At 39.1% G+C, this 26904-nt stretch overlaps 1 protein-coding gene across 1 annotated transcript in view; it reads right to left on the bottom strand.

Moving 5' to 3' along the window:
* The window catches only part of LOC149262747 (Regulator of chromosome condensation (RCC1) family protein), a 352438-nt gene extending 327958 nt beyond the window's left edge, over positions 1 to 24480 (bottom strand). The window contains exons 1-2 of the mRNA XM_089381793.1: positions 24033 to 24480; positions 23298 to 23589 (exon numbers count right to left, since the gene is read on the bottom strand). Of these exons, the coding sequence (XP_089237919.1) occupies positions 23298 to 23550 (253 nt within the window). The 5' untranslated portion in view covers positions 23551 to 23589; positions 24033 to 24480. The remainder of the gene's footprint in view (positions 1 to 23297; positions 23590 to 24032) is intronic.
* Between the last annotated feature and the right edge of the window lie 2424 nt (positions 24481 to 26904).

Below are 26904 nucleotides of genomic sequence, written 5' to 3'. Positions count from 1 at the left end.
GAAGTTAGCCATATCAAAATCTTATAGTAACGAAAGCATTTAGACTTTATAAACATAATTAGCAAGAGACTATACTTCAACTTCTTGCCCAGGTTTAGTTACAAACCCTAAATCACATTCATAGCTCATCAAGTTTTCAAACTCATTATTCTAAGGTTCCAATATTCTTTCAACGACAAGTTCCTTCATATAGCAAACCCTAGAAACAAATCAAATCAATGGATCTAACAACTTTGAGAATTCATATGTTAGACTCCTCACTAAGATTACATACATATCTTAGATTTCATACATGAGTTTCAACAATCAAAATCAATCACAACTTAATCAACATCATGACGAGCATCTACTAGATTTCCATTTACAAATTCTCAACAATCACTATATAAATTCATAGATTCCAGATTGTCATATCACACATACCAGAGAATTTAATTACTACTAGGGCTTAGCTGCAAAACCCTAGATTTACCAAACATCATCATCCTAGAACATCAAACCTTGACTAGGGCTTGTTTCCAAACCCTAGGACTCATGACTATTAACACTTAAGTCAACACATATATCTAGGAATTCATCAGTATATCATAAGCACATCATATGTCAGGCAATGTTAGAATGTTAGACATATACCAACCTAGACCATGCTAGGGTTTCAACCAAATGAACACATACCTAGGGTTTCATTCCTAGGACTCTAAATACATAACAAGGGTTTTGCTTATAGACCCAACCAAACCCTAAGGATCTAGGGTTTCATAGCAAAGCAAACCCTACTATTCCAAAATTTCAAAGGTTCGAGATCTCAGACAAACATCATTCAACCCTAACAAGTTAAGATTTTATGATCATACCGAAATCCCAAACATGACACCATCAACAAAAACTTCAAATAGCATTTCACAATAACCCTAAGCAGGCTAGGGTTTCACACATTGTCAGCATACCCTTAGGTTAGGGTTTTCCAGAGAACCAATCCAAGGTTCTTTAAAGTCAATTAAGAATATGAGGGGGAGTAGATTTATCGAGAGATGAATCACCCTAAACAAGAATCACTATGATTCAAGATAGCTAGACATAACGATGTTAGTAATGTAATGCAAACTTCGAAAATAAGATGATCATACTTTTAAGAGAATCTAGTAAGGTGTATAGTTTGAGACATACTTGGAGATGTTCTTTGGCAAACCTGATAAGGATTTCTTGAAGTGTTCTCTTTGTATTAATCCATCATCTCTTATACCTGTAGTACATACTTAAGCACAACATGTGATACCAAGGACATGATCTAACTTCATAATCATGGAGGATGGAATCCTATGATAAGTTGTTCATCTTTTCAATCATCAATAGGACCTTTTACTTGACATCCTAGTTTATTTGTAAACTCTAGAGAACAAGTATTAAGCTTCTAATATGAAGTTTTTCGTATGACATCTAGGGAGTACTATCCTTATTCAATCATTTAAGTTAATAGAAATTTAAACACATATGTACCTTGAGAATTACATACCTCTAACTTTAAGCGTATCTTAATACTTACTTGATTTTCCTTGGGCTGGTACCTTGTGCTTCGGACTTATCCAATCAGATCTTCAAGACTACAGGACAGACTTCGGATGAGATGACACAGCTTCATGCTTTGATTCTATTTGATAACTTATGACAAGGTTGTATTTATATACTTGTAGTGTCATCCCTATCTTCGTCATCATAGAGATAGTAACCCAGTCCTTGTTGTAGGTATAGCCCAAGCAATGATTATCCATCTTCAGTCCTGAGTTTTCTTTATTGTGATAACATCGATCCCTTGACTGTGGTGAATCCTTCACATCCTGTAATATTCGATCTTGTTCTTCTCTGTTGGAGCACCAAAACTATCTCACTGGAATCCGGACTTCTATTGCATCACCGAGATCTTAACTTATGACATCCGAACTCCATTTTAGATGTATCTGAGCTTGTCCTTCTAGTGAAACTCTGAAATGCCTTGTTCGTACTTCTGTGAAGGTGATGTGAAGTCCTCACCTTTGTAATAGCATTGAGTCACTGTACTGTTATGCATTAGGACCTTCTCAAGGTGGTGAAACCGAACCCTCATCACTATCAAGATAGTGATTACATCGTGACTATGGTAGACTAACCCCAATCCGCATTCCTAACGATGATAGCACTGAGAGTATGTCTCTTTGTTATATATGGCAAAGTTGTATCTTCACCAAAAATATTAAGACAGTGCCATTACCTAAAATGTCATGAATCCATACAAGAATATATCCAAACTTGTTATATCACCGAAACTTTTACAAGCTCATTTTCTGGAATGATCCAACTTCTTTCTCCTTCATTCTAGGTATCATTAATATGATCACTGTAATCTTCAAACTGCCTTTGACCATAGCTCTGAAACCATGTTGGAAAATCCATAAAGATGGCAGTTAAAACGATTTTCCATTATTATGACATTAACTTGTGATGATTTCATTATTAGAATTAGATCTCTTAATTATCTTTTCTTATCATCAAGATTAATGCCAAGCAATAAAAGAAGAGAATGCAAGATATAGGCACACTGCCGGGGCAAAACCCCCCTCGAGGGAAAAACCCAGTCAAAAATTCTTCCTTCAGTAGATTCAAGATGAGACGACCAAGACCTTTACAAACTAGACTCGAGACTACCCCCATCAAGTCTTCCTCCTTTCACTATGTTTGCATATCGAGGTTCATATCACTATGTTAGCACTGGATACTTGCCACACCGAAACATCATTACTGTAGAACCATTGAGGTCTTCTTATTGTGGAACCTTCTCACTGTGATGTCAACGAAACTTCATCACTGTAGTAGTACCCAAATTGTGAGACTGTAAGTAGCACCGAGTCACTGAAATGGAGATTTTTGTGGGGTCTAATTGTGGCAACATATCACTAAATTGTGGGAGGCATAGAACTGAACTGTGGGAGTTGTGTAAACACCAAAATCATCAGAGCTCTTCCCTGTAGTGTTACCAAACATCATCTCTGATATCAAAGCAATTCTCTTGTGAAATCCGTGCTCATGTTTCATCACCGAAAATGGTTTCTCCGAAATTGTTGTCTAAACTTTTGTCTTGAGATCACTGAACTGTTCCACAGAGATCACCGAAACTTGCTCTAAAATGCGAGCTACTCAGGTGATGAAATGCTAAAAGCTTGGTTGGGTATATATAGTGGTTCGTCGATCTTTAATGGGCCGACATGACACTTTTGAAGAGCAACGTCATTGAATTGAGTCGACATGTTGATATATGATTTTCAGGCCAACTAGAAGAGAATTCTTTCAACAGTAAGGAGACTTGACTTGATGGAGGAGTCTTCAACTTGACTTAGACAAGCCTACAATGGAGGCTTGACCTATGCATTTGACCCAAGCATGAAACCCATGCTTTAATAAGTCAATTCAAAAAATAATAAAAATTCTTTTCATTGCATTTTGACTTCGAGTACAATTATGAAGACCGAACCTAGTTACATTTTCCAACACCTTGTTCACCTTAGCTCTGATACCATGTTGGAAAATGAACAGTAGCAACTATTAGCCTTATTTTCCTTAACCTTGATATTTGTTTGTGAACCTTATTTTATCTTCTTTATGTTCTTTAGTTAGATCTTTTCATCAAACAATATCAAGAACAGTAATAGCAACAATAGAGGACACAAATATTAGGTTCTCAGCCAGGGCAAAACCCATCCAAGGGGAAAACCGAGAAACTCTTATCTTCTTAGAATCTGCTTTAAATGAGGTACAAAGACCCAAACCCTAGACCAAGTCCTTCTCATAGTACTACGTCAACCCTTCTTTAAGTCCTTCCTTGATTTTGCACAAACTGCTACACATTGCAACTTTGACCCTGCAATTTCACTCTTGAAGCGTCCAAAAAAACCCTAGATTAGCCTCCTCTTGAGACTTTCCTAGAGCAAGACAGCTCCTCCTAAGGTCAATAAGGTCTAGATAGAGTATCGTTCCTTCCAACTACAAGATGTTGCACTTTGTCCTATTGCAACTCGGTCCTGCAATTTCGGCCTCTTTCTGCAGCCAAGAAACCCTAGAATTTCACACGTGTGAAATAGATAGAGCCCAAAAAAAAGAAAATTTTGTCCTTCCTTCTCTTCCTTGGCTTTTTCTCTCCTTTTTGCTCTTCCCAGATACAGATCAAACTTCCTCTTGAGATATCGAGCTTATGGAGTGAGGATGTCCCATATGAGGTCGAACTACTCCTTTATATAGCCTTCTCAAGGGGTCGAATTCCCTCCTTTCGGCCAACTTGTACTTATGGAGCTTCTAGGACTTTCTAGACTCAAAAAAATAATTCTTTTTACAATTACATTTTGCCCAAAAGGGTCCTATAAACATGATGTTGACTCCTTCAACTCAAGACAATAAATCATAAAACCTAACAAACCCTAGAAGCGCGAAGAACATGCTTTTACCTAGAAGATCATCAATAATGAGCATGAAACCCATGCTTTAATAATAATAACTTTTTCATTTCTTTACTTGTTTGTTACATAGGATACATATTGAAATGAGTACAAAAATTATGAAGACCGAAACTAGTTACATTTCTCAACAACATTGAATGGCCTCCACAATTTTTACTCTACTATGAGTCTTTCGAGACCACCTTACACCCCTAAGGAAGATCCCAAGAAATGGAGCATCCTCATCCATTGACGTTCAACGAAATACAAGATCATCATGTATTTATTGTAGGTTAGTAGGAGTGTGATTTATTATGTAATTTGCACAGTTAATTGCTTCTGCCCAAAAATTAAGACTAAGTCCTTTAGATTGAAGCATACAATTAGCCATTTCCTTTAAGGTGCGATTCTTCCTTTCAGCTACACCATTTTGTTGTGGAGTATATGGAACAGTATGTTGCATTTGAATTCCATTCTCAGTGCAAAAGTTGATGAATTTGTTGTTAACATATTCTCCGCCATTATCAGATCTTAGCTTAAGAATTTGATGTCCAGATTGTTTTTCAACAAAGGCCAAGAACATGTTAAATACTTCACTCTTGAATTTTAAGAAGTATACCCAAGTGCGTCTGGAGAAATCATCAATGAAAGTTAAGAAATATTTGTAGCCAGAGAATGAAACAACTGGAAGTGGACCACATAAATCACTATGCACAAGCTGTAAAGGGGCTGAGGCATGCCAAGAAGCACATTTTTCCAAACTATCCCACTGATGTTTTCCGAGTACACATCCGGAACAAACACCATCTCTGCAAGATACCATTGGAAGACCTGTCACCATATTTTCTTTACATAGATTCTGAAGGGAGCGATAGTTTAAGTGACCAAATCGCTCATGACAAAGTTTGCTCACTTCATCATTATGAGCAACAAATACTGAGGGAAGATTTGATGACCCAAAGTTGTTAAACTTGTTAGCGCTTGAAATTTCACCTCAGGCTGAAAAAGGTAAACTCCAAGGCAACATCAAACCACTTAGCCTCGTAGCTAGCCCTACGAGGCAGGAGAGGGCTCTCTCCGGTCTATCTCGGTAGAGATCTTCAATGGGCAAGATAACCAAAAAGGGAACACTGATTTTAGGCTAGTAAAATGATAAAAGGTTTGAATTGGGAAGTTTTAGGATTTTGGTGGAAAATCGGGGAAAGGCAATTTTGGGTGCAGGGATTGGACACAGTTTTTGCAGGGGGTTCTTTGGGGCAAGGTAGGAGACTGTATTGATGCCTTTGAATTAAGTGAATGGATAGAAATGACCGGTGAGGAGCTAAAGAGAGCAAGAAACCTTCAAGAGTTCTCTTTAGACAGATGAAAAACATAAATATTAAGCAAACTTAAAAGCAGAGCATGGCAATCATGAATTCTACTTTAACACTTCATTTGCCTAATTTGCAGAAGGAAAAGTAAGGAGATGATTCACATAACAAACTTACAAATACAAAGAGAAACACACCATCAATACATGTAACCACAGGAATCCCAAAAAGGACTGCAAAACCCTGGTCTTTCTTCCTTTGCCAAAATTGCAGAGATACAATGAGTAATACAATAGAGCTTCTCCCTCAAGAGTCCAACCATGAAAATGACCAAGAAAGTACATAATATAGGCAATCTAACATCTTTCCTTGCCTCTAGGGGTCGAGCTCACTATCCTAGGAGTTGTTTCAACCAATTCTAAACTGAGTACTAAAAACTAGGCAGTCAAAACAACTTGCCTCTATAAGCTAGGAAACCAATTCATTCATTAAATGTTTGCTATTTCATGAATGAATCTTCTAGAATAGGTAAATAAGTGTCATGTCAACATGAAAATACATTAATTACATCAAAGAGGGTGAAAAATCCCATCACAAGTCAAAACTGGTCAAAGCTGGGCGAATTCCTGAGCTGTAGATGAATTCCTGTGAAAACTGCCCAACGGGTCGCGCCCTCTTTCTGAACGGGTCGCACTACTTTGGAGCTGATTTTGAGGTACTTCCAAGTGTCCAAATGAGGCAAAAGTGGGCTTGTTGGAAAGGTCTGGATGTCTACTTTCCAACCCAAGTGGAATTTCTGAATTTGGTGGTCATTTGCCCCTCCAAAATTGCAATCTCCCAAGACTGCTTCCTATGTGTCAAAAAGGTGGCAGAAAGTCATTTTTTGCTTGTTTTTTGACTTTCTGGAGGCCCAAAACTTGGTGAAATTTCTTGGCAATGGCTGAGCAAGTGTATCTTTGCATGACAAATCCAAAAATGCTGAGTTTTCCCAAAAAGGAGTTGCCCAACGAAAAGGTCGCGCTCCGTTGGTGGAGAAAACCTGTGTTTGGCACAAAAAATTCACAATTGACAAAATTTTCTCCAAATTTTTTGAAATTTGGGCTGGGAGTCCCCAATAAAGTACCATGCTCAGTCAAAGAGGCTTTGGCCAAAATTTGGAGTGGATCGGGCCTTTTTCGTCGTTTTAGTGCCTTGGCCAACCTCCTTGGATCTGGCGATTGCAATTTTGACATTTCTCTAAAACCATGACACCTATGCAAAAAGTGAAGGAGGTTTTTCTTCTTTGGCATGTTGTGGACAAAAACCTCTCTCTGTTTCCCAAAATTCATCTTTGATTTCTCTAAAACATCATTTGAGTGCAACGTATCCCGATGTGTGGAACAAGGGATTTTGTCGAAATGAAGCGAAATGAAGGGGATAACGGGCTTCTAAATTCTTGAGGAAATTTTTGGAAGTAGGGAGGGATGTTAGGAAGTAGGGGAAAGTGGAATCGCGGAGATCGAGTGAGGGGAGGGGGTCCAAAAGGGCAAAACACAGGCCCAACCTAGAAAATTGCCAGGTTGTAGCTAGAAACTAGGGTTTGTGCAAAAATGAGGAATTTGGGGGATCTCAGTGATGGAAAGTGTTTGATAAGGTACTTTAAGGATAGGGGAAGGTGTATGAACATCAGGATACAAGTTTTGCCAATGATTTGACCGCCCAAGAGAAATTGCCTTCAAAACCCTAGGAGAGGGAAATGAGCTTGCCTAGGCGCAACTGAAGCATGAACAAGATGTAAAATGACTCATTAGACACTGACATGATAATGACAACCCTATGAATGATGATAGACTCAGCAGAATGATGACATGGACCGACATTTGGACAAATTTAGAAGGAGTGAAAGCAAACCCTAGACCTAATGCATAGTGACCAAATTTTGCTTGAAAACTCTTTGAAATGACAAAATTTGACCTTGACACTCTGAGACCACTTTGTAAGAGCACGTTTGATCACTGGAGGAAGGCTGGAAAGACTGACACTAACAAAACTTATACAACCTTGTAGAATCATCCGCAATGCCAGTAGCTAAACTCTGTCTAGGATCTCTTAGGTCCTTAATTACAACATCATGAGGTGAAAATTCAACGATTTTACCTTCACCTGAAAGAATTATCTAATATACAGATAGAAAGTTGCAAGATAAGGTTAGAACACATAATACATCATTAAATTGACCATTGTCTATATGAACAGTTCTAGTCCCTACAACACTAAGAGATTTATCATCACCAACATATATATTTTTGGTGTTACAATCATTTAAAAAAGAAAACATGGCTTTGTTTTTTGCCATGTGATAAGAAGCTCCAAAATCAATGAGCCACTCATGAGAATTAGAAGAAGAAGATGTTTGACAACCACATGCAAAAAGTGTTATTCCTAAAGATGAAGTTGAAGTTGAAGAGTGCTCCAAATGGATGTTATGCTTCTTCATTGTTGCTTCCAAGGCTTCCATCTTCTTAAACCATTTGGATTCTAAGTGGCCATCTCGATTACAAAAGTGGCAAATTTTGAGGTGACCACAAACTTGTCCTTAGGTCTAGGCACCACGAATCAGACATCATTCTTCATGATAGATTCATATTCCTCATTCATCGCATCCTTCCATACTTGGTGTTTTACGGCATCTTCAAATGTGCATGGTTCTTCTTAAACAATAGTACTCATGGTAGCCAAGTACCCTTAATACCTGTTCGGCTTCTTACTTTCGCGAAATGTACCTCTTGGAGAAGTATAAAAAACCTCTTTTAGACAGAGATGTTTGACAACCACATGCAGAAAGTGTTATTCCTAAAGATGAAGTTGAAGTTGAAGAGTGCTCCAAATGGATGTTATGCTTCTTCATTGTTGCTTCCAAAGCTTCCATCTTCTTAAACCATTTGGATTTTAAGTGGCCATCTCGATTACAAAATTGGCAATGTCTATCAGTCTTCTTCCCATTGTTTTTATTTGCCCTATCATTTTGTTGAAATGATTTTTCATTTTGAGACTGAAATTGCTTAGGACCCTTGTTTGGTTTAGGACCATTCTTTTTAGGATACGACTTCTTAGGATTCTTTGAATTTGGTTATTGCTAAGTGGCTAAGGCTTTCTTAGAAGAGTTTCCAAGATTAAGAAGACCAAGGTGTAAGAGTTTTTCTTGTTCTCTTATTAAAGAATCATAAAAGGCATCAAAAGAAGGGGACTTGTAGTCTTGTCCTTGAGAAATGAAGGCTTCTCTTATAGAATGGAAGGTGGAAACAAACACAGAGTAGACTGGTCCCAACTTAGTAAGAATGGAATAGATAAGGTTACCATCTTCTTTCTTAACCTTAACACCTTCCAAGAGAAGTCTAAGGGTCCTGAACTTGGACAAAAAATCTTCAATGGAAGAAAAATTATTGGGGTCCAATGTAAGCAACTCATTTTAGAGTTGATGGGCTCTAAGTTCATTTTTAATTCCAAAAACTTTAGTGATCTGTTTCATTTCTTCATTAGAAGTATCAAGTTCTGCGATATGGAATCTAAAGTCAGGAGAAATAGACATCCCTATCAACCCACGTGCTTGATCTTGCCTATTTTCCCATTTGGCTGCCTTATCTTCATCTTTCGGTTTGATTTCTTGGCCTGAGGCTATTCTGTAAAGACCTTTACTTCTAAGTAAATCCACAATGTAGGACCACCATTGGAAGTAGTTGGTGTTGTCAAGAATAACTTGGCATGGACATTCCATTTTAGCAGAAACTGAAACTATAAATGTTGAACTAAGTGTTCCAATGGAAAGATCTTGAAAAATTAGGCTGATTCAAAAAAATGGCTCTAAAAACGGCTTCCAGATAAAGAAGTTATGGCTTTATGAAGAAAAGTTGTTGAAGATGTCGATAAAGTGCAGGAATGTGCGGAAATGAATGATAATGTTATATTTTAAAAAAAATCCGCCCCCTTTCCAAACTTAATCTAATTAGCTCAACAAAAAAAAAGACTTGAACTCAAGACTTCTATTCTCATAAAGTAACTTTGGACCAAGTGAGCTAGTTTAAAAGGTTAGTAATTTTTGGAAAAGAGGAAGGGTTTGTTTTTTTTTTTTTGTTAAGTCACCAAAGCTTTGGGGTGCATGCTTACTTGAGAAAGCTCTTTTTTGCCTACAAAACAAAAACCACAAAACCCAAACGGACATACAAAAAAAAAACAAATCTTATGGTTTGAAGTTAGCTTTACCCAAAATCTAACAATTTTCCTCAATGTTTCTGATTTTCCGAGATCACACTAAGGCACCGCGGAAAAGAGCATACGCATGAGAAAAATCCTTCCTTTCTGTTTCTGATTTGCCCAGATCGCACAAAGTCGCAGGCAAAGAGCATACGCAGAAATGAAAGGTATAGATCCGGTAATAAAAAACAGAGAGCTAAATAAACCGAAATAAACAGAGAGAAAATAACTAAAAACTGCAAATAAACATTGTATACCTCCAGATCTTAAAAATGACATAGCTAGGGCTACCGGAAACCTTTTCGCATCAAACGAAAGGGGTTCCTCACTGGAACAGATGCTCCTAACACAATAGAGCAATCCTCTTGGCCCGAAAGTAGTCAGTAACAGTCTATGTCACAGGGTTCGACGAACCTGAAAAAAAAATTGAAATTCGTTCAGGTTCGCCGAACCTGAAATTCGAACCTCAAGTCAAACCTGAACGAACTCAAACCTAAACGAACCTCAACGAACCTGAAGGCGAATTTTAATGAATTTTTTAAGGTTCGAATTTTTTAATGATGCACTGAGAACTTCATTATGACAGCCATGATAGCTGTTTTATCCTACCTTCATCACTGTACTCTAGACCATCATGTTGACTGTGATCATGCGAGAGTGTATTCCATGACTGCAGGATCATTGTGATCTTTCTTACACCGAGACAGTGAGATCATGTAAAGATAGTGAGGGATCTGAAGATCTTTCCATTACATATATACATACATTGACTGTTAAGAAATAGATCCACCGAGATGAGATACCATTCCTCACTATACTGAGGTCCTTACTGTCTCATTTATTCCGAGACTGTAATGGTTACTGTGGCTCTTTGTTATGCAGGGATTGTATCCTCCGAGAATGATCATTTCTGCGGCTTTGTTATTGTGCCACAATTGTAGTATATATATGTGTGTGTGTGTGTGTGTGTGTGATTGAGAGTCGAGACAACGTCTAACATCAATCTTATTAGGCCGAGAGAGAGGTTCTATCATTGTTGTTCTTTGTCTAGAGTCTAGACTTCTACAGGAGTATCACTGAGGCCTTGATGCCAAGACTGCTATGCGAGATCCATTGACACTGTGCCTTTGTCCTAGATCTTTGCTACTCCATTCAGCTGAGATCCTCACAGGTATGTCGAGATCACTAGCTGTGCAATTGTGATATGTCTAGGTAGATTTGTATGCTAAAACAGATATGCCGAGAATGTCTAATCCTTCAATCTTTGCAACGTCCATTATACAAGGTTATTCCTGCTCCATTAGACCGAGGTCATATATATATATATATATATATATATGAAAAATATGTATAGTCGAACCTAATGCCGAACCTCATTCGAACCTGATCGGAAAATTCGAATTCGAATCGAACTTAATCGTTGTCGAACTCGAATTCGAACTCGAACCATGTGACATAGGTAACAATAGATCTAGGAAATGACAGTCAGATGTTGTTCTACCGGCTTCAGATTTGGATCACCAACAGATGCGGCCCTCAAATAGTTCTAATACCATGTAGGAATTTACAGGGTAAGCTCCTCAGACAGAACACCAAAGAACACCACTCACAAACAAATCATAGATCAATACACCAGTATCGTTGACGTAGTTAAAACCCTCAAAGAGGGAAATAGTCCACGGCCTCAGCCAACGCGGCCACTTCAGGCAATTTATTAATAAAAGAATGAAAATTTACATAAGCTTCTCTCATGAACGGTTACCCTACAAATGACCCTCCATGCTCTTTAAACAGAGATCATGGACCAATCAGGTGTTAAGCCACGGATCAAGTGTCGGTAATACCGAAGAGAGAATGAACCGTCGGATCACTACATATCATGACCGTCGGATAGTAAGTTACAAAAGTACATAGTAAAGAAACACACTTTACCTAACTCTACACTAGACCAAGTTATACTTAACTATTTCCTATGTGTCGGAATATCCTAACATTTATCATATCTAAGGGTGCTCTTGCCCACATAATAAGATCAAATAGCTTACTTTGGCCCTATCCATGATGTCATACAAGTAACCCATTATAGGCCTATCTCATTAACCAAGTGGAGAACCTTTATCAATGGTTTGCTAACCATGCACGCCTCTTGCACTCCTTCCCAAAAGGATTTGATGTACACTAGTTGAGTGATGGCTCTCCCATCCTATCTTGTACTAAGTGCACAACTACTTCACTCATCATAAACAAAGATCTACTTCAACTCAAACTAAAAATGGAGAATAGGCTGACCAAAAATGAAGTTGTTAGCAAAAGGTGTGATTTTGAAACACCAAAACTCCTTTTTTCTTGTCAATCTCGTCCTGAAGCTAACAACAAATCCATGGTTATATATGAATTTTATGGTGTTTTTAGCATGATCAACGACCTCCTTGATGAAGTATATTTGTTAAAATTGGCAACTAGGGCCAAACTCCATGTGGGTCATCGTATTTATGGCAACTGATAATTTTCTTAGATCCCTCTCATCGATAAGTGTAGGATTGGTCTAAAGATCATCCGATTCTGATAAGTATTCATGGAGTTATGAATTTATTTGTGTTATAAGACAATTCGTCAAGGTCGGCCAGCAACCAAATAACCCCCACATGTGCTCAATGTTTTAGTATAAAAGGGGGTGACTTGATAGTCATTTCTACACACACTTCACTCTTGATTTCTCTGCACTTGTTCTGGGTTTTAATGGAAGAGAAATCTAAGAGAGGAAGCCCTAAATGCAGAAGGGAAGGAAGCTGATCTACACTGCCCTAATGGAGATCAAACCGCAGTTATGGAAGGGACATATACGCTGACCTAAAGAAGATGTCCTTACCATTAACAGAGTCATGGAAGGAGTGTTAACGCAACTATGGAGGAGGCTAAACAAGCTGCCCTAGCCACAGTCCTAAAAGCCTACCTAGCCGCAGTCCTAAAAGGGTTACTATGATGCCCTAGCCGCAGGTCCATGATGCCCTAGCCGCACGCCACTTCAAGTGACCAAATTGATGGATGGAGAGCCAAGGTTCTGGGGCCGAGAGGGCAAGCTCCTAGGCTGAGTAAAGGAGGAACATAACATTGTACGGAGAGGCCTAAACGCAAGCCTAATGTTGTTGTCCTAGAATACCCTAGACGCAGTCATTCACTGCCATACGTTATTCTAAATGAGGTATGTTCATACTTGCAGGGAGGCCGAATTTGGAAAGGAGAAATACGGATTGTTTGAGGGCAGCAAAATGTAAGGTAAGACTGTTTCAGAAGGCTGTTAGTATGCAGCGGAGGTCTGTGGTAGGCCACAAGCCTAGCCACTCCAAAATAGGCTAGCATGGAAGTGTTAGGGGCTACCATATGCTCAGAACAGCAACATGAGGAGGCAACCATCTACCTTGACTAGGCCGCAGTTCATTAAGGTTGTTCAAGGTATGTTTTGGGGCATGATTGTTGGGTTGTAGTAGGTTACAATGGTGCAGTAGCAAGCACGGTGCTGCAAACACAAATGGGACAACAAGCAATCATAGGAGCAACAATGTCACTAACGGTGGGACAGCAGTGCTAGCAATATGGCAAACATGGAATCGCAACATCACTAACAGTGGGACAGTGGTGTTAGCAATATGGCAAACATGGAATGGCAATGTCACTAACAGTGGGACAGCAGTGCTAGCAGTGTGGGAAACATGGAATGGCAATGTCACTAACAGTGGGACAACAGTGCCAGTAGTGTGGCAAGCAGGTGCAGCAATGGTACTTGGGACAGCAATGATACTTGGTGCTGCAAGTACATGGTGCAGCAATGGTTCATGGTGGTGCAATGGTACATGATGCAGTACAGTGATGGGTACAGTCATGACTGGTGAAGCATGATGAGATGCAGCATAGTGATGATGGGTGCAACATGGTGCAGCACAGTGAGGTGCAACATGATGATGAGGAGCAGCACAACGATAGGTGCAGCAAGGCGATGGAGTCACCTTGGAGAATCAGTTGAAGCAACATGTCTTCAACTGAGTTCAGCTACCTCATGTATCATCTTCTTAGAGATGATCTATGCTCTTATTTAGATAAGTCAAAGTGTTGACTTATGTTGTATATGTACTATCTCTCTCTCTCTCTCTCTCTGTTGAACTATTGAAGAACATATAAGAAGAATTGATCAAGGGTTTCCCCACATTGGTGTTTGTCCCTGGCTAGCGCCACATCTTGTGTCCTCTTGTCTTGGCTTGTCTTCTGCGATCTATGTTTATGTTCTATCTGCAATTTACTTTAATGCTGATGTGATTGCTAATCTGGAAAAGATATTGAGCTAACTGTGAAAATTGAAATAAATTGCTCTAAGCATAGAACATACCTAAAACTAACAATATTTTTCCCACATCCTCAAGCATTAGATCAATGCAACAAGCAATACATTGAATCCAGAACAATGTAGAGTACATCTCTATTAGCAACTCGCAAACAACCACATAATAGTTGCATTATTTGTTATGATTTGCACATGTTGTAACCAATCTATCAAATGAACCCATCCATCAACTCATACAATGTCACATCTTTAACATGCGGCAATGCATCATTTAATAAGCATTGTACCTCTAAGACAATGTAATAAGAAATTAAGAAGGATCCTACCCTTACCATATGTCCAACCATTGGACACCACTATGATTCAGTAACTTCCCATTACTTCCTTAGGTCCTCAATCTAGTGTTGATGTCATTCTTTCTGCTTAAAAAATTGGCCCCCACAACTCCTCGTATATAGAGCACTTATACCTTGGGCCAACAATAGCAATAGAATCACACATCAACCAGAAAAATGGATTGGTCTTTGTGCTACTCAAAGATTTGTCACTCCAAAAAAGACCTCTCCATAACCCTCTCTACTTCTTGCTTCTTCTATTTTTAACAACTAACCAGATGGAAGATTGTGCCCCATCTCCAGTTCTTGGACAAAGAGAGGTCCTCATTACAAGTGAATCATTGCAGTCCCACTCGCTACCCTAAGTTCTAGATCTGCCTATGGTTCTTGAGGATCTATCCACTCAAATGACGACAAGTTTGCTTTGCTAGCAGCTACCTCTTCCCTCTTTTTATCCTTTTCATAAATAACATCATGAGCAATTTGCATAATCTCTAGGGTTGATGCACCACAAATCTCAATATTGTGCCCTAGGATTTTAGATAGGTGATACTCCAACTAGCTAATTCCCCATGTTATTTGTTCCTATTAATTTTAGATAACAATGGTATGTTCTATGCTTGCAACAATTACTTCAATGTCCTTTTATCAACCAAATGACAGTTTCCACTTAATTTTCAATAGCAATCACATTAACCATTAATCACATTGACAGTAATTGTAGATAGAACATAAACAATAAATGCAGAAGATAAACCATGACAAGAGAACACCAGAATTTGGCTAATGTCAAGGAAAAACCCAAAGATGGGGAAAACCCTTTGATCAATTCTTTTTATTATTATATCAAATGTTCAGTAGAGGAGAAAGTACAATAAAGTCAAATTTGACTTGTCAATAGAGGATTAAAACCATTGTCCAAAACAACCCTGTCAAATCTGCAATCATGCCCTCAGTCAATAGCAGTCAAATCAATGCTAACCAGAAAGTCAACAATAATCAAAGTCTGGTCAAATCCTTCCAAAAGAGCTCAGTCAAAGGAGAGAGGAACTCAACCTCTCCTGTTGGTCAAAGTCAAACCAAAACAGTCATCAAAACAACGATCAAATTCGGTCAACCCTGCGTCAAACAAGCCTATGGTCAACGCAAGTCAAATTCAACATTGGTCAAAGTTGCGGACAGCCTTAGATTGCGGCCTCCTGAAATTCGTCCTCCTTTCTACCACACATGTGAAAAGAACAGTTGCCCAATAAGGTGTACAAACCAATCAAATGAGAGAGAAGAATGTGTGAGTTGTGATGATGCCAAATGAGGTTTGAGGTCATCCTTATTTATACAAATCGTTGAGGGTCAAAAGACATGTCACGTGGCCTTCATGAGCCTACATGACGGTGTGGCTGACCTTGACAATTTACACGTGTGGGCTTGACCTCAAAAACATATTTCTCCTTATCCAAATTTAGTGATCTTTAGGTCAATTTTGGTCCTCTTGAAAAGAGGAATTCAATGCAATAAATATCTCCATCAAATGAGTTATCCAAAGTGGAATTTGGCCCTAGTTGCCAATTTTAACACTCCCTCTCAACTAGGGAGAATTCCACCTGCCAATATCTGACCATCGATCATCATGCCATCCTGTCATCATGTACCATCTCTGCATCTCGTCTCAACTCTGTTGAACACTAATATAGATAATGAAGAAGAATCGATCGAGAGTGAGTCACAAGACCTTGCCACTCTCCACTGACTAAAGTCAGTCCACATAACCAGGGGTAGAACCCCATTCTAACTTAATCCTGAATGATCAAGTTGTTGATCCTCATGCATCTAGACATAGGGAGTATGGCAGTAAACGATGCGTCCATCTGTAGTGCTATGGTCCCTATCCTCTTTTCCCAACTCATTGGCTAGATGAGAGGTACTTCCCAAGAGTCTCGGACTACATGCATAGGATGTATGCAGGGGCATCCGCAGGAAAAGGTGAACCACTCATCCTATGCATATATCATCAACTATAGGGGAAGGTGAACCACTCACCCTATGCTCGGATATATCATCATGGGGTATCACAAGGGAAGGTAAACCACTCACCCTATACACAACGTACCTATAGGGAAAAGTGAACCACTCACCCTATACATAGCGTACCTATAGGGAAAGGTGAACCACTCAATGTCCAACTCAAGCGAGACCCTCATGGAAGGGTCCTTCCACAACTCCAAGTGTCTCTCGGGAGGTTAAGAACTTGGCCTTCCCCAAGGGCTTCATGAGGATGTCAGCAATCTACTCATCGGTCTTGATGTGATGGAGCCTTATTGCTCCCTGTTGTACCATATCCCGAATAAAGTGATACCTGATATCAATGTGCTTGGAGCGGTCATGGAACACGAGATTCTCTGAAAGGCGTATCTCACTCTGATTATTGCAATACATAGCAGTGGTATCCAGCACGTGCTCAAATAGCTCACTGAAGAGCTTCCTCAACCAAACAACTTCACAGCAGGACATACTAGCTGCAATATATTCAACCTCAACGGTGCTTAGAGCAACCAATTTCTGCTTCCTGCTCATCAAAGAAATCGAAGAAAATCCCAAAGAAAAGCAACATCTTGACGTGTTCTTCCTATCCACCACACTGCCAACCCAGTCAGCATCAGAATATCCATGTAGCTTCAAATTCCCAGCAGTGTATCCCAGCCCATAGTTGATTGTGCCATGGAGATATCTCAAGAGATTCTTAGCAGCAATCTAATGTATGTGATGAGGCTCAACCATAAATTGACTCAAAGTATTTACAACGAAGCATATGTTCGGTCGGGAGTTTACCAAGAATATCAGGGCCCCCACAAGTTGTCTATATTTAGAAGGGTTTGCCAATTCAGGCCCAACAACAATTCCACATAGCTTCTTGAAGTTGAGTTCCATCAGAGTAGACACAAAACTTGCATTCCACCATCCCACATCTCTCTAACAGCTTCACAATGTATTTTCCTTGAGAAAGGAAAATCTCCCTACCTTTTGCCAAACCTCCAGGCCTAGGAAGTAATGCATCAGTCCTAAGTCCTTCATCTCAAACTCAGAAGTGAACTCCCTCTTGCATTGATAAATAAGAGGGTTTACACCAGTCAGAAAGAGATCATCAACATAAAGGACCAAAATAAGAGGCATGTCCTTTTCAACCTTGAAGTATAAGTTAGGATCAGCATAGCTACTTGTAAATCCCAGCTTCATAAGATAATTGTAAATCCTTTCGTACCAAGCCCTAGGGGCTTGCTTCAACCCATAGATAGCTTTCTTCAACTGGCAGACATGTGTCCTATCTTGTACTTCAAAGACATGAGGTTGTTCCAAGTAGACTTCCTCCTTAAGTGAGCCATGCAAGAAAGCAGTTTTGGCATCCATCTGATGTAGGCTCCAACCTTGGTTGGCAGCGAGAGCAATGATAGATCGAATAGTGGTGTATCGAGCAACCAATGCAAATATTTCATCGTAGTCCACTCCCTCCTTTTGGGAGAAGCCACGAACAACGAACCTGGCCTTGTATTTTTCAGCGCTTCCATCAGCTCCATGTTTAATTTTGTAAAGCCATTTTGAGGTGACCACAAACTTGTCCTTAGGTCTAGGCACCACGAACCAGACATCATTCTTCATGATAGATTCATATTCCTCATTCATCGCATCCTTCCATACTTGGTGTTTTACGGCATCTTCAAATGTGCATGGTTCTTCTTAAACAATAGTACTCATGGTAACCAAGTACCCTTGATACCTGTTCGGCTTCTTCCTTTCGCGAAATGTACCTCTTGGAGAAGTATATCTTTCAACATCTTTGAGAGTGTCCTTGAGCCATAGAGGTCTTTTCCTTATAGTAGAGGGATCACCAGAAGATGGATCAATAGGATCCATCGAACCATCAATATCTGGCATAGGCTCATCTGTCGAAGGTTCATCTTTTTTTTGGCAACATCATCATCGTCCTTCTTGGGGATAGGGAGATCTTTGGCTTTCCCAAGAGCAGTGTCTTCATTAAAGGTAACATCTCGGGTTACTTCCACATCCCTTTAACTAGGTACATAGATTCTATATGCCTTTGAATTTTCACTGTAGCTGACGAATATACCTTTCTTCCCAGAAGCTTCCAACTTATTTCTTTTCTCTTTAGGGACATGAAAGTATACCGTACAACCAAAGATTCTAAAATAAGAAACATCAGGTTTCTTACCATTAAAGACTTCCTAGGGTGTCTTGAAATCCAAAGCTTGATGTGGGCTCATATCTTGAACATATACGGCAGTGTTGGCATGAGTGGCTTCCATAATTGTTCGATTCTTCCTTTCAGCAACGCCATTCTGCTCAAGAGTATATGGAACAGTTGTCTCCCTCTTAATGCCAACCTCTCTGCAAGTATCATTGAACTCACTTGATTCATATTCGGTTCCATTGTCAGTCCTCAACATCTTGATCTTCTTCCCTGTTTGATTCTCCACCGATGCTTTGAAAGAATGAAACCATTTGAACGCTTCATCTTTCCTCTTCAAGAAATAAATCCATGTTTTGCGTGAGTAGTCATCCACAAAGATTACATAATCTGAGTATCCTCCTAATGACGTTACGGGCAAGATACCAGACAGGTCAAAATGGACCAATTGAAGAATATCGGTAATTTTGCTTTCACTAGAAGGAAATGGTCCCTTTGTATGTTTCCCAGCTGCACAACCCTGACAAACTCCTTTGTGATTCATGTTAAACTCGGGCATACCTGTGACCGTCTTCCTTACTGCCAGATAAAGCTTTGTAATGTATGTGGGCAAATATTCGGTGCCATAATTCACATTGAAGAGAAGTATCACTCACCAAAGCTCCCAAAAAACTTCCACGAACTTGATAGAGACCATCAACCCTAATTCCAAGAGTAAATGCATCTTTAAGGTTTCTAAGTCAAATACGTACCTTTCCATCAATGAATGCTACCTTGAAGCCTTAATCTTCCATCACAGAAATAGACACCAAGTTCTTCTTCAAATCATGCACATACAATATTTCTTGTAGATGTATGGTTTGACCTTGATTCCTTTTGGGAGGTCGACCATTTCCATTTCGAGCAATCAGAGCATTCCTCTTTCTTTTGTTGTTGAACCTATTGTTCCTTTGATTGCCATTGCCTTTGAAATTGTTGTTGTTTTTGTCGTCATCCCTTGGAGGATTCTTCTTGTGAGGACACTCTCTAGCATAGTGGTCGAACCCATTGCAATTGTAACGCCTTCCTTTTTTTCCTTCTTTGAATCCCTTCTTAAATCCTTGACCCTGTCTCCTTGACACAGTGTTATTCTTCCTTTTTGCATGAGGAGAGAAGGCAATACGCTTATTTCCATTGGAGGACTTATCTCTCTCCATCATCCTTGTTTCCTCTTGAGTGCATCTAGCCAATAACTATCGAAACTGGGTATCCTGCCATTGTTGAATATAGTGGTGACAAATACATCCCATGGTCTTGAAAGACCTCCAGGTGCAATGAGAGTGAGCTCCCTGTCAAAAAAACTTCTCCAATAAATAGCAAGTCATTCTTGATTTGTGTTATTCTCATGAAGTAGGATTGGATAGACTCCCCTTTATTCATCTCGATATCCTTCAACTTGTTTTTGAAAAATAGGTTTTGATTTGCTTTGTTCACTTTGAACATCCCAACGAGCATATCATATATTTCCTTAGAAGTTCCCAAATCAGAAATATAAGCAACCAAATGCTTTTGAATGGAATTAATCAAAATTTTATTTCCTTTGACCTCATTTTTTCCTATACTTCGTCTTAGCGGCAGCCAATGCATTTAAAGGAGGCTCCACCACTTTTCCCTGCACATAGTTCAATACTTCATGCTCCTCTAAAGTCAGGTCCAAAGTCATCTTCCATGCATGATAGTCAGATTTGTCATTGAGCTTGTCCTTAGTCTTGAAGTAAGATGTAGAGGCCATTGAGACTTGTCCAATAATCTTTGTCCAATGGATCTCTTAGTGATTGTTTTTCTCTCTTGCTTGGGCTTTGTCTTCACCTGGGCTCTGATACCATGTTAATTTTAGATAACAATAGTATGTTCTATGTTTGCAACAATTACATCAATGTCCTTTTATCAACCCAATTACAATTTCCACTTAATTTTCAATAGCAATCACATTAACCATTAATCATGTTGATAATAACTATAGATAGAACAACAATAAATGCAGAAGACAAGCCAAGACAAAAGAGCACCAGAATTTGGCTAATACCAGGGAAAAGGGAAACCCTTGATCAATTCTTCTTATTATTATGTCAAATGTTCAGCACAGAGAGAGAGTACAATAAAGTCAAAATTGACTTGCCAATAGATTATCAAAACCATTGTCCAAAACAGCCTTGTCAAATCTGCAATTCTGCCCTCAGTCAATAGTAGTCCAAATCAGCCTTATCCAGAAAGTCGACAGCAGTCAAAGTCTAGTCAAAGCCTTCCAAAAGAGCTTGATCAAAGGAGAGAGGAACTTGGCCTCTCTTGCTGGTCAAAGTCAGCCCAAAACAATGATCAAAACAGCAGTCAAATTCGGTCAACCTAAAGTCAACCCTGCAATCAATGCAGGTCAAAGTGCTCCTTTTACCTCAGTTTTTGTGCCCAAAAACTCGGCCTGCCAAAACAGAAATTCTCCCATAAAATCGAAGTCAAAAACTGCCCACAAAGTCAAAGTCAACGCTGGTCAACACTAGTCAAAGTTGCAGACAAACTCAGATTTTTGGCCTCCTGAAATTTGTTCTCCTTTCTGCCACATTTGTGAAAAGAACAGTTGACCAATGAGGTGTATGAACCAATCAGATGAGGAGAGAGAAGGATGTGTGAGTTGTGATGATGCCAAATGAGGTTTGCGGTCATGCTTATTTATACAAGTCGTTGAGAGTCAAAAGACATGTTGCTTGGGCTTCATGAGCCTACATGATGGTGTGGCCTACATTGACAATTTACAAATGTGTGGGCTTGACCTCAAAAACATATTTCTCCTTGTCCAAATTTAGTGATCTTTGAGCGATTTTGGTCCTCTCGGAAAGAGGAATTCAATGCAATAAATATCTCCATCAAATGAGCTGTCCAAAGTAGAATTTGGCCCTAGTTGTCAATTTTAACAGCTTCCCACAAAGTTTCCAAGACAAGCTTTTTCCGATTTGTCCAAGCTTCAAGATTACCACACTGCCAAACTGGGTCCAAAGGCTTCAACATATTGACGATGCAATGCTCAACTTCCAACTTCAAAACTATGGCAAAAGTAATAAAAAATAAATAAATAGAACTTGCTAGTTAAAATCTAGAAAAAATAAATAAAAAATAAAAGAGTTTTAGATTGTTCTATGAGCCATGAAAAATGATGATAAGAGGCAATGTTTGATGACCAAACATTGCTGGAAAAAGAAAACAGCTTGCTTGCGTAAATAAAAGATTTAAGGAAAAAAATAGAAAAGATTGCTCTGTGAGCCATGAAAAATGATAATAAGTGGCAAACATTATGAACTTTGAAAACCCAGCATAAATCTAGAAAAAACTATTTAAGGAGGTGAAATTTGAAGAAATGCCTAGGAACTCAAAATATCAATACTGGAGACAAATAGGAATTAATCCTGCTCCAATAAAAAGCTTTGATGGTGATGAAAACAATAGTTTGGCCCTATTAACACTGGTTGTTCATGCTGGTGAGCCCATTCCCTCCCATTCCCCAATAGATGCAAAGACAAATGACCCAAAAAAACGCCAAAATCACCTCTAAAAAATGGAAAATTGTAACTGGTCAAATTTTTTCTGTTGTGATGCAAAAAAGACACGATTTTAGCCAATTTTTACTCAAAATTGTGATGTATGACGTTTACTAAAAAATTGCAATTTTTTCCTAGCGATTTTTTGTTTAGAGTTTCACATCACGATTTTTTGCAATGTTGCCAAAAAATCAGCAATTTTTTCAGTGATGGTACGAAGTTCATTAAGACAACTCTCCAATGGAACTTCAACTTAGCAATCAAGCTTGCCTATAATCTTCAATAACGAATAAGTTTTATATAATGCTAGACATCAAGATGTCTAACTTGAATGAGAAAGTGCTATCGTCGTCGGAAATCTTTTCATTTGCTTAAGCGCTTGAAGCAGATCATTCTGCTTTCTGGCAGAGAAGCTTTATGTATTGACTTTTGAGAGCTTATTAGTGTCCCACTATGAACAAAAATTGTGGAAGTGTATTGATCCAGCGCGCTAACACTGGACAATTGAGGTCCATCTAATGGGAAATAGGTTGTATCAATACATTGTTAGAACTAAATATGCATTGACCCACTTCTTCATGATTTTCCCTTTATACTGTTACATCACACATGGTGAGTACAGCTACAAATAACTTCGAATAAAACTGCCCAAGTTCAGAATGGCTATCAGTGTACAGACTCATAAGTCAATGGATAGGTTTGTAGATCTAATGTAATCTCATTTGCCTCACTTGATACAAAAAGCCAATTCCCGAGAACCGTGTAATTTAGCAAATTGAGCGGTATGCAGCAGAAAGTTAAATATTTATATCTGGAACCCTTAAAATAAGAATTTAAGGCTGCAATAAGAAAGAAAACTAACCCCAAGTGAATAACGATCCATCAGAGGCCACAGCGGCTGTATGTTCACGGCCACATGCAATATCCACCAACTGAAAGTTCTGGACGCCCTTTGCCTTGAAGAGATTAGGAGCAAGATTCCTTGGGATACGTAAGTGGCGTCGCCTAGCAACCCGCGCTGTCTGGCCACTATCATTGTATCCCCATACATAAAGGGCACTCTTGGCAGGCGTTGTCAGAACCTGAAAATCTCCATATGCATCCTCAAAATCCATTTGAATCTCAATGTCCCTAAACAGGAAATCTTGCAACCCCTGAAAATAAAAAAGGAAACAACGAGTGCGAATTGTAGAAATGATTATTGAGGACCTAAATAAATTAATGAAAGCTTTTCTACCATGTGTATGTGTGGCTATGTGAGATAACGAGGCTACAATTAAGTTTGTCCTAATTAAAAAAGGATAAAGGATAGCAACAGTACTGATGAAATCTTGCAAGAGCAATCATCAATCTACATGACACATGCTGGAGTTTAATTGCTGCGTGTATTTTTTAACATTTACATATTTTCCTACTCATTAAGGTAATCATTAATGATCTGTTAGAGTAATTGCATGGCATTTTATCAATTATACAATAACATGATGAGCATTCCATGGAATGAAGAAATATGAATTCCTTCATAGCTTTAAAAACAAATGCTATATTCCAATTTGCAGGTAAAAAGGGGAACGATGAACATGTGCGATCACCTTACCTCTACAGAGTTGTTTCGATAGAATAACTGTTAAAAGCGGTCCTGACCGTCAATTTAGGCGATATTAGTCCCAAATTTGTGAGCCGTTTTAGTTGAATCTTCCCAGAGAAGAATACGGCAGGAAGATAAATGAGTGTCTCGTGACACTTGTTTTCCAGGGACATACAAAGGGAAGGCGGAGCAGTGGAACCAATGCCGCACATGCGCATCGCAAGAAGTGAAGAGCAAGGTATGCTTCGCCAATGCAAAAGAATCTTCTGGACACGCAAACGTAGAACTAAGACTTCATCCACGCCGTATTGTAGCTCTCGCTAGAGAGACGAGAAAAAACCGAACGAATGTGACGGATGGGGAACATCTCTCCAACGAAAAGAGGCTAATTCATGAATTTTCGCTGACGAAATATATTTATAGAGAAATAATATACGCCTAAATTTGGTATCTTTACGCGGCCGAAGCCGGTTTTTCTCTATTGCGCTTTCTAGGTCCAAACATCGTTCACTCCACTTAATGCGAGAGCCTCATTTTCGTTTTTAATATATTTAAAGAAAAAAAAATATATATATATATATATATATTTATTTTAATATTTATGATGCTAAAAATAACATAATATATAGAATCGATTGCTTTATGTATTTTTAATAGTAATATCTTCACGTTTTCTATTTTGGATTAATTAAAGCAATCACTTTTATTATTATAGAAAATGTTAGAGCAATCACTTTTATTATTATAGAAAATGTTAGAGCAATCATTTTTATTATTGATTTATATTAGTTATACTTTAATTATAGATATTTATTTATTTAAGTGAACTATTTTTAATTTTTATTAGAGCAATCATTTTTATTATTGATTTATATTAGTTATACTTTAATTATAAATATTTATTTATTTAAGTGAACTATTTTTAATTTTTATATTATATTTAAAAAAATTTGTCAAGTTTGATCGCTACGATTGCTAGTTGACCAATGCGAATAGAAGCAATATGGTGATTATTTTATTGTTAAAGAATTAAAATTTTATTATAAAAAGACAATTATTAAATTGAAAATAAGTGTTGTCTTTACAACTTATTAAAACTTATGTTATGAAAAGGAGGCAAGAGCGGGAGGGGTTCTATTTGGAGAAAAAAAAGATGAAATTTGCTTGGGGAATAGGCATTGCATCAAATATCGATGAAATTTGCTTGGAGAATAAGCATTGCATCAAACAAAGATGAGATTTGCTTGGGGAAAAGGCATTGCATCAAATAACCAAGCATAAGCCTTAGCTCTATGGCAAGGATTAAAGATTATATTATCACGTGGACTTTGTCAAATAAGTGTGTTTGGTAACGAAACTCTGAAATGGTGGACATAGGCGACTGGGGTTAGGGTATTGAGCCCGGTGAACGAACTGGGGATTAGGGCAGCGAGCACCGTGAATGGAACTTGTTACCTGGACCTGAAATCAACAGGAAGGAGCACCGTTATAGTTTAATGGACCATTCACAGCTTTCTCAAGTTTTTCCATAGCTGTTTGCAGTTTCGACCGGTTAAGTTTTATTTGTTTTCCCCTAGACGGTTTTTGGTCCCCCACCAACATACCTGCAGGTAGCTATCAGCTCGGGTTTTCGACAATTATGGAGGTCAAAGACATTTTTTCCGCGGGCACTTCGGAAATCTGTCGATTTGGCCACAGACCGAGTCCACTGTGGATGATTATTTATCTTTTGAGCACGAACTTGCTGCAGAAGTCGATGCCCTACCCTCCCTCTCTCGACAGCATATACCCTCTATCTCGATTGCTACAGAAGCTATGGCCATCTGGGAATACACAGGCCCTACTCATCTTGCGGAACCCTTAACGGAGGTCATTTGTGGACGAGCGCCAGACACACAAACCCTAGGGCCAGATTTGGGTTCGAATCTTGTGGGGTTTGAGGCGAATAAACCCTTGGAGGGGCATCCTTTAGCACAAGATTGCCGAACACCGGTTCTAACTGCTCCTACAGACACCGAAAACCCTCCTCAAGGTAACTTCACGAGGATTGGTATTTTTTCAAGGTATTTTGACAACCTTAAGGCAAAAGAGCCATTGGCGAGGAGAGACTCGGTCGCACTTGCGGATGCACAGGAGGATAGGGTGGCAGCTGGAACGTGCAACAAACTATCAGGGATTTCAAAAAGGAAAAAATGCCTCCCTCAAAGCAGCAACGAAATCTTCCTTAAATTGGCCGAGAACACTCCCTTCTGTGAGGCAATGGACTTGGCAGAAAGGTTCTAGTTAGATGTGTTAGGGGCAAACACTACAACGTAGAGCGGCTACAAAAATGGACGATGGAGGTATGGGGACACCATCTGTCGGAACCCCCTCGAGTACAAACCTTTGTGAGGGGCTGGTTTGCCCTGCGTTTCAAAAGCCTTGCTCATACTAATTGGGTCCTCTCTACCATATGGCACATTGATCAAGCACCAGTCCTCCTTCGAAGGTGGACTCCGATGTTTGATCCAGAGACGGAAAAGGTGGGGGCTGGACCGATTTGGGTACGAATTCTGGGTCTTCCCTGTCACTTCTAGACAAAGCAGATATTCAGGCAAATTGGGGATGCCATGGGCTCGTACCTTACTCATGATGATTCTTTTATCTCGACAGGAAGAATGGCTTATGCCAGAATATTAGTTCACATGGACCTCACAAATGGGCTTCCGGAGTATATCAACATATAGTGGAGGGATGCAGTGAGGAGACAAATGCTGGACTATGAGGGGGTACCTTTCAGATGTAGGCACTGCCACAAGGTGGGGCACCTTTTCAAAGACTGCCCTCTGAACAAGTGGAATAGCAGGAAGTCAGTGAGAAATTTTTCCCAGGTATCACAGGA

The sequence above is a fragment of the Pinus tabuliformis genome, chromosome 6 (assembly GCF_031772625.1).
Source record: "Pinus tabuliformis cultivar Carrire ecotype Pingquan chromosome 6, CPIR1, whole genome shotgun sequence".
Classification (NCBI taxonomy): domain Eukaryota; kingdom Viridiplantae; phylum Streptophyta; class Pinopsida; order Pinales; family Pinaceae; genus Pinus; species Pinus tabuliformis.
The sequence above is the reverse complement of the archived record's forward strand: the minus strand, read 5'-3'. Positions and strand labels throughout refer to the sequence as shown.